General features: G+C 47.9%; 1 protein-coding gene across 1 annotated transcript; it reads left to right on the forward strand.

Annotated features, from left to right (window-relative positions):
- The first annotated feature begins 298 nt into the window (after window positions 1–298).
- Window positions 299–2431, forward strand: LOC308525357 (mammaglobin-B-like). The gene is made up of 3 exons (XM_081100192.1): window positions 299–373; window positions 768–955; window positions 2331–2431. Exons 1-3 carry the CDS (start codon window positions 319–321, stop codon window positions 2367–2369), a joined length of 282 nt encoding a protein of 93 aa, XP_080956318.1. The 5' UTR covers window positions 299–318; the 3' UTR covers window positions 2370–2431.
- The last annotated feature ends 6904 nt before the right edge of the window (window positions 2432–9335 follow it).

Here is a 9335-nt window from a genome sequence, read left to right on the forward strand (position 1 = left end):
ACCTTCTTATTTCGCAAGCACTTGAGCATGAATTTCATCTAATGTCATTACCATGATTGCAGTTCTGAAAATTCTCAGATTTTTTTAAAGCTCTGTTTCCTTGGCTTCTACAAACAGACCATGGGCGGGCTGGGTTCTAGATGATTCTCCTGTCTTTTCTGGGCCCAATGCCAGGTTCATCCCGTGACTCATTCCATCATCTGTAGGAGGGATAAGTGGCCGCCAGGAGAATAAAAGGAGGAGTCTGGGCTCTCACCTCCAAAGTGAGACCTTCCTCCCTGCCACGTCCAGTGACCAGCCAACAGCAGCGCCTGAGCCATGAAGCTGGTGGTGGTCCTCATGCTGAGCGCCCTCCCCCTTTCCTGCTATGCCGGTGAGTGCTGCCAGGGCCAGGCTTTGGGGGGAGGTTGGTGTCAGGGCCCCTGTGGAAGACCTCCTGCTCCCCAAGCCCCAGGCCAGTGTCTCTCATTTCTCTGGTGTCTTCATTCCTCATGGCTCCCTCGTGTTTGGCTCTCTGGGCTGTGGAAACCAGGGAGCTGGAGGCGTTGTGTGCGGGAGGGGGGACAAGGAGGCAGATGTCTTCCTGCTCAGAGAAAATCCGAGACCCTGAGTTTGCTCTCCCAGAATTGAGGTCTCAGACCATTGCACATAATCTCTCTGAATGTCTGTCTCTACTGGGAGGTAAGAAAATGACAATCATCATGGTTACGCCCAGCAAGGAGTTGGTCCTCTGGAACTGAGCCTGGTTTTGTATGCTTCCTTCCCAGGTTCTGGCTGCCAAAGGTTGGAGGAGATGATCGATAACACCATTGATCCTTCGGTGACGAAGGATCAATTCATCGAAAGTCTTGAAGAGTTCATACCGGGTGATACCACGGAACAGCTTCTCGGGGAATTTAAGCAGTGCTTTCTCGACCAGAGTAACAGAACCCTGGGCAATATACAAGTGATGATGGTAATGTCGGTTTCTTCCTACCTTCCCTTGAATCACAGGCCAGGGAAACGCGGGCCTTCAGTTTGCTACTAACTTCTTAACAGCAAGTGTTGGTCACGCTTCATGTCACCTCAGTGAACGTGGGTGCTGACATCCAGAAAGCCATGCAAGGGGCTGGGGCTGGTTTGCCTGCTCACCTGGTGGAGTCTTTAGTGAATGACACAGGAGAAAGGCCATGAGGGAGGAGAGTGCGTGGGCAAAGGCTTGCCTACCCCTCAGCCCCAAAACATCTGATTCTCAAGAGGACCCTCACGTTGACGAGTGATAAACACAAATAGGAAAGCGTTTTAAAGAATTTCCTAAAGAGAGCAGACAGCTACATGTCAGGCAGATCCCACCTCTCAGGAACGCGATTCCCAGTGCCCTTTGGAGCATCCACGTTTGCTAGAAGAAGTGGTTGAATGTCCTGGGCATGAAGGAAGGCCCATGAGTGACCGGTGGACACCTTGGCTATGAACCCACCATGGCTGGTGGAATTGTTGAAAACGAAGTTCAGTATAAGCAAGGAGACCTTCTTTCTATTTAGAACATACATGGTTCAGATTTCCTGGTATTCATTCCCGACCCAAACGGCCCATTGCAAACATCCAGGCAGCAACAGAGAAATATTGCCCCAGCAGAGACATGAACATCTGCATAACTAGGAGCTTTCTGACACAGGTGTCTGACAAGCTGGGGGATCTGCAGGAACCATGATAAAAATGAGCGCGTCAGGAAAGGACACATGTTGGGTTCTGTGCAGGGCCAGTCTCTGAGGAACAGGCAGAGCGTGGCTTCCAGCGGAGGGTTGGGGAGGGGGAGACGTTCAGAGCCCGGGGCTGCACTTGAGCGACAGGAGAAGGCCCTGGAGGTTGGGACCTTAACACGACTAACCTGTCCATTGAAAAGGGTGACAGGGTCCTATTTCTGGGACAGGCATTGACCATAATCACACCTGAAGCCATGAGCAGCCCCTTCATGGCAGGTGACGGCCTTTCTCTTTGCAAACGGAGGTTGGACAAACCCCTGGAGGGCGCGGCCCCAGATGCACACGGGCTCCTGCTGGGCTGAGACACGGAGAAGGGGCAGCACAGCGGGTGGGGGGAGGCCCCTTTCACAGTAGAGGAAACGCGCAGGGAAAGGCTCCCAGGGCCCCGGCGGGACCGGGTCTGGAAGCCGCGCCCTTGGCATCAGGACGGGCCTCCTGAGCGACAGACAAGGAGAGAATTCTGGCTGAACCCAGCCCGCTTCTCTCCGTGGGTGCGGGCACAGCCGGGAAACAAGGAGAGGCCACTTCTGTGCTCCAGGACGGCCTCTGTGGGAGAGGGGGTGTGAGTGCTTCTCTGTCTGTTTCCAGGACAAAATATTCAACAGCAGGCAGTGTGCCTCCTACTGACCCACATGACCTTCCCTCCGACGACAGAATGGCCCGACAGCGACTCTCATGGCAGAACCCACAGCGTAGCTCCCCTCTGTGCCTTTTGGTCCTGAAACTGCAAGACAATTGTTGAAACCTCCCCCACATGCTCATTCCAATAAAGCGCCTGCAGCACCAAGGCTCTCTGGTTACTGACCGAATGGGGACTCAGGAGACGCCCCTCACCCTGCGCTGCTCACAGCGGGGACAGGGGCCTTCTGTACAGAACTCAGGGCTGAGGCATGGGAGCTGCAGGGCGCTCTGCCCCTGAGCATCAAAGCCCAACAGGACCCTGTCCCTGGGATAGTGTCCTACCCGCCCCCCAGGACCCTCTTAGCCAAGCTCAGGTGCACAGGTTCCAGGACCCACCCATGTCCTCACGTCCACGCTGCTCCCTCTCATCAGGGTCGGGCTCCCCTCTGGTGCTCTCTGTCCCTGACCCGAGGTGCGGGGAGGGAGCAGAGCAGTGAGAGAGGCGACTCAGGCAACGCAGGGCTGCATCCTGGCTTGAACGCCCTCCCGCTTCTCCAGAACTCCCCCTCTCCCCCGGCCCAGACACCACTAGGCCCAGGCAAAGGACTCTTTCCCCACACCCACAGCTTATAGCTTACCCAACACCCAACACCCCCCCCCACACACACACATCTGCACACACACACATGCACACATGCACATACATGCACACACATGCACATACGTGCACACACACGTACGTATGCACACACAGTTCTTTAGTGTGAACTCCTGGGCCATGCAGTCCTGGGCTCAGAGGCCTTCGGGAAGTGTCCATTGCTCCTGCGTGACCCTGGCCATTTGCAGAGGCGTCTGTCCCTTCGCCGTTGGTGTGGACATTGTGAGGGAGCCCTGAAGGCCCTGTGCGGTGAAAGTTGCTGGGTTGAAGGCAAATGGAACCTCAGATGAAAATTATATTTTTACATGTCTAAGCGTGATAAACACACAGTTCTGAGTGGATACAGACTGTCCATACTGTGCTGGTGCGCTCAGGCTGCCTAAGGAGGTACATAGACCAGGTGGGTGAAGCAAACATTTACTGAGACTGGGAACTCCAAGGTCAAGGTGCTGGCAGAGTCCGTGTCTGTGGGCTGCCCCTCTTTCCCTGTGTCCCCCCTTCCGTCCCTCCTCCCATCGCTGCTGGAGCCGCCACAGATCGGCCACCCAAACCCTGATCAGGGGAGGTGCTGGCCCGCCAACCTCCCGGCTACCCTCCTCCCTGCAGGACCCACCAGTGCATGAATTCGTGACTGGGCCAAATCATTTTAGTGGTAAATGTTACCATTTATTCAAGGAAGAAATCATACCAATTCTACACTACCTCAACCGGGAAACTGAACAGGTAAGAATACTTTCCCACTCAATCTATGCGGCCAACCAACATTGCTGGGATCCCTAAACCAGACAAAGATATTGTAAGGAAAACCAGACAATTATTCTTCATGAACATCAACATAACAGTTTTAAACAAATTGCTAGCACGTCAAATCCAATGTGATTCCACATTAAAAGGGATCATACATCTTAATCAAATAAGTTTATATCAATAATATAGATTGAACCTTTGAAAGTCAACTAATACAATTTACCATATCAATACATGAGGAAAACCATATGATGAACAGAGGCTGAAGATGGCTTTGACAATTCAGTAATTTATGATAAAAACTCTAGGAAAATTATAATTTAAAGGGAATTTCCTTGGTTTGTTAAAGCTCACTAAAAAACACACAAAAAACCTCTACCAAACATCATGGTGAGTGGATGCATTCCTCCCAACAAGCTGAGTGCGAGGATGACCAGGGCCATTGCTTCTGAACATTTTGTAGGAGGTTATACCCAGTGCAGTGGAGCAAAAAGGAAAGGGACCATAAATGAAGAATCACTTCTCGGCCTTTTGGCTAAGATCAAGTGTAAAACTATTTTCAGAGATGACTTTTAGAAAATCTGAGAGTGTCTACCAGAGGGTTAAGTGAGTTTAGCATGGTTGCAGGATATAAGATAAATATACAAAAATCAATTATATTTCTATACTCTTGAACAATCAGAAATTGAAATTAAGAAAGTGCAACTCACAATAATGTCTAAAATTATCAATATCTTAGGAATAAACTTAATAAAAGACACGAAAGACCTGTAGAGTAAAACATAAAATATTGCTGAGAGAAATTCATGAAGACCTACATGAGATATACATAGTGTTCATGGATAGGAAAGAATATTCTTAAGATGTCAGTTTCCTCCAAAATGATTTATGGATTTAATGCAATGCAATCTCAACCAAAGTCCAAATAGGCTTGTTTTATTTTGGTAAGTTTGTGAAAAATCTGGTTTCAAAATTTATATTTTACTGCTATGGACCTCAATAGCCAAAATAATTTTGAAAAATAAGAACAAATTTGGAGGGGCAATACTACATAACTTCAAAATTTATCACAAAACTACAGTAGTCAGTATAGTATGGTATTGATGTAAAGATGAACAAATAGATGTAAGGAACCATAGAGTCCAGAAACAGAACTTTCTATATAAAGTGGCCTGGTGCAGAAATTCATGCTTATTAAAAGGTAATTAATTAGAGAAAATATTTTAATATTGCTATTTGCCCTTTCTCTATAATAGAAGTGTCATAGATGAAAGAAAATTAGTAAAATGTGAAAATCTTCCTCCTTTCAGAGTCTGGGGCATGCCACAGGATCCAGAGTCAAGTCCCTGCCCACCTGTGTGTCCCTCAAAATCACACGAGACCCAGACCCGGCCAGTCCCATCCCCATTGGGCGAGATCCAGACCCTACTGCCCCACCCCCATCAATCCCCACCAGGCGGGGGGCACAACCTCAGGTTCCCCGTCAAGCTCCTCCAGTAGAGGGCGCAGCCTCTGGGCCTCCGTCAAGCCCGGCCAGGTGGGGGGCACAGCCTGAGTTCCCTCATCTTGGCACCGAGGCAGGGGGAGCGGTCTGAGCTTCCCTGTCAAGCCTTGCTGGGAGGGGGTGCACAGTCTCAGGTCCCCCAGCCTGGAACCGGGGTGGTGGACACAGCCTGAGTTCCCCCAGCCCGGCGCCGAGGCGGGGGGTGTGACCTGAGGTGGCCCATCAATCCCCTCTGAACTGGGGGCACGGCCTGAGGTCCCCCAGCCTGGTGCCAGGGCTAGGGGTGTGGTTGAGGTCCCCCGTCAGGCCCCACCGAGCAGGGGGTGCAGCCTCAGTTTCCATGCCCTAGCCCAGCGCCACACAGCCTCAGGTCCCTGCTGATTGCTCATTATGGCTCATTAAGGGAACCCCGCCTCCACTGTGGGCACAACCACCTTGTATTACGGGAACTCTGCCTCCTCTGTGGGCGCAGCTATCTTGTGACAGCATGATGGAGTGAGGGTCAATTTACATATTACCTCTTTATTATATGGGATGGTCACTTGGCTTTTCACAAAGGTGAATAAGCAATCGGTGCAGGAAGGATACATTTCAACAGATGGTTTATGAACAACTGGATATATTAAAAAATCTCCAGACCCACCAGTATATCAGATTTAACTCATGATGTACCATAGGACTAAATGTAAAATCTAAAAATATAAAACTCCTGGAAGAAAACAGGACAAAATCTTAGTGTCTTTACGTTAGGCACAGATTTCTTATACATGGCAAAAAAGTATGACCTATAGAAGAAAAAAAAAAGATCAAAATGTAAAACAAAATCCAACACCCTTTCTTGATAAAAACTCTCAGCAAGATAGGAATTGAGGGATCATACCTCAACATAATAAAAGCCATATATGACAAACCCACAGCCAACATCATAATCAATGGGCAAAAACTAAAACCATTCCCCCTAAAAACAGGAACAAGACAGGGATGCCCCCTCTCACCACTCCTGTTCAACATAGTACTGGAAGTACTAGCCGTTGCGATCAGACACGAAGAAGAAATAAAAGGCATCCAGATTGGAAAAGAAGAGGTAAAACTGTCCTTATTTGCAGATGACATGATACTGTACATACAGAACCCTAAAGACTCCATCAAAAAATTATTAGACTTAATAAATGAATTCAGCAATGAAGCAGGATACAAAATTAATGCTAAGAAATCCATGGCACTTCTTTACACAATAGTGAATTTACAGAAAGTGAAACTACAGAAGCAATCCCATTTACCATTGCACCAAAAAAATTAAAATACCTAGGAATAAACTTAACTAAGGAGGTAAAAGACTTATATGCTGAAAACTAAAGGACACTGAAAAAAGAGATAGAGGAAGACATAAACAGATGGAAGAATATACCGTGTTCATGGATTGGTAGAATCAACATCATCAAAATGTCCATACTACCCAAAGCAATTTATAGATTCAATGCAATCCCCATTAAATTACCAACGGCATATTTCACAAATCTAGAACGAACGTTCCAAAAATTCATCTGGAATAAAAAAAGACCCCGAATAGCTGCAGCAATCCTGAGAAAGAACAAAGTAGGTGGGATCTCAAGACCAGATATCAAACTGTATTACAAAGCCACTGTTCTTAAAACAGCTTGGTACTGGCACAAGAACAGACATATAGATCAATGGAATAGAATAGAGACCCCAGAAATCGACCCCAACCACTATGCCCAATTAATATTCGACAAAGGAGGCAAGAGCATACAATGGAGTCAAGACAGTCTTTTCAATAAATGGTGTTGGGAAAATTGGACAGATACATGCAAAAGGATGAAACTAGATCACCAACTCACACCATACACAAAAGTAAACTCAAAATGGATAAAAGACTTAAACGTAAGACGGGAAACCATAAAAATACTAGAGGAATCCACAGGCAGCGAAATCGCAAACATATGACGAAGGAATTTCTTCTCTGATAATGCTCCTAGGGCAATGGAAACTAAAGAGAAAATAAACAAATGGGACTACATCAAAATAAAAAGCTTTTGCACAGCAAAGGAAACCATCAACAAAACAACAAGAAGACCCACTACATGGGAGAACATATTTGCCCATGATACCACTGATAAGGGTTTAATTTCCAACATTTACAGGGATCTCATGAAACTTAACAAAAGGAAGATAAACAATCCAATAAAAAAATGGGCAACGGACCTAGATAGACACTTTTCGAAAGAGGACATACAGAAGGCCGAAAGACATATGAAAACCTGCTCAAAGTCACTAATTATACGAGAGATGCAAATCAAAATGACAATGCGTTATCACCTCACACCTGTCAGAATGGCTATCATCAACAAATCAACAAACAACAAGTGCTGGAGAGGATGTGGAGAAAAAGGAACCCTTCTGCACTGCTGGTGGGAATGCAGACTGGTGCAGCCACTGTGGAGAACAGTATGGAGCTACCTCAGAAGACTAAAAATGGAACTCCCATTTGACCCAGTGATCCCACTACTAGGAATATATCCCAAGAAACCAGAAACGCCAATCAGAAAGGATATATGCACCCCTATGTTCATAGCAGCACAGTTCACCATAGCTAAGATTTGGAAACAGCCTAAGTGCCCATCAGGAGATGAGTGGATTAGAAAACTGTGGTACATCTACACAATGGAATACTATGCTGCGGTAAAAAAATGGGAACTCTTGCCTTTTGCAACAGCATGGATGGAACTGGAGAGCATTATGCTAAGTGAAATAAGCCAGTCAGAGAAAGATAAATACCACATGATCTCACTCATTTGTGGATTATAGAGAACAACATAGACTGATGAAAAGAAACAGATCCAAAGACAGAGAAACAGCGATCAGACTATCAATCCGCAGAGGGAAAGTAGGGGAGGGCGGGGGTAAGGGGAAGAGATCAACCGAAGGACTTGTCTGCAGGCATATAAGCCAAACCAATGGACATGGACAACAGGGGGATGGAAGCATGAGTGTGTGTGTGTGGGGGGGAGGTTGGGGGTTAATGGGGGGGATGAGGACACATTTGTAATACCTTAACTAATAATAAAAAAAAGAAAAAAAAAGATCAAAATGTAAAACTTTTTGCTCTTTAAAAGTCACTGTTTTACAACATTTCCCACCCCTCCCTCCCCATTAGTGCTGTGGTGCAAATAACCAACCACCTTCCAGGAATAGAGTTGGTAATGATCACCACCTGGTGAGAGTGAAGGTGATGAAACAGGTTCAGCCAAGGGTGGGGAACGTCCGGCCCCCAGGCTCTATAAGGCCCGAGAAATCATTTGGTCGCCCTGCCAAGGCATTAGGGGAGAGTTAATGAAATGTTTGGTCAAAGTTAGCAGGCTAATTTTAAAGTTGATAATTTTGTATGGCCCACCAGTGATGTTCTAAGTATCCAAATGGCCCTTGGCAGAAGGAAAGGTTCCCCACCCCTAATCTAAGCTCTCTGTGTCCAAGGACCCATCCGGATGTGCCAAGCCCACCCCTAACTGTAGCCCATCCCCTCGCCTCCCTGCCACTGCCTGTCAGGCCCCAGCCTGTTACCTGCCTCACGAGGCTTTCCCTGTCTCACTCAGGTCGCCTGAGGCACAGCTGCTTCCTGCCTCCGTCTGGGTTGTGGGCAGCTTCGTCTGCTGAGCAGCAGTGGATGCCGGGTAAACTCTGCTTGGGCAGGAGCCATGGTATCTGCTCCCTCTGGGCTTCCATGATGCCAATGTCCCTCCAGAAGGTCTAAGAGGGAGAGAAGAGCAGGCATGAGAAGGGAACCCAGCCCTGACCTCTAAAGGTTTGCCAACGACCCAGACACCAGGTGACTGTCTTGTCGAGCGGCTTGGGACTCAATTGTGAAGCTCCCTTGGGCACCTGTAGAGGCGGAGAGGCCGATGCTGCAGCCAGCGGAGCCGCAGGGGCCAGGCCCAGCGCAGCTGCTCCGTGAGGAAACGTGGGGCTGAAAAGCATGGCGGCACCTGCTGCAGAGGAAGCAGGTCTGTTCTAAGACACGGTCAAGAGCAAACGCCAAAGGGTGTAG

The sequence above is a fragment of the Myotis nattereri genome, assembly GCF_964212035.1.
Source record: "Myotis nattereri genome assembly, chromosome: 9".
Classification (NCBI taxonomy): Eukaryota; Metazoa; Chordata; class Mammalia; order Chiroptera; family Vespertilionidae; genus Myotis; species Myotis nattereri.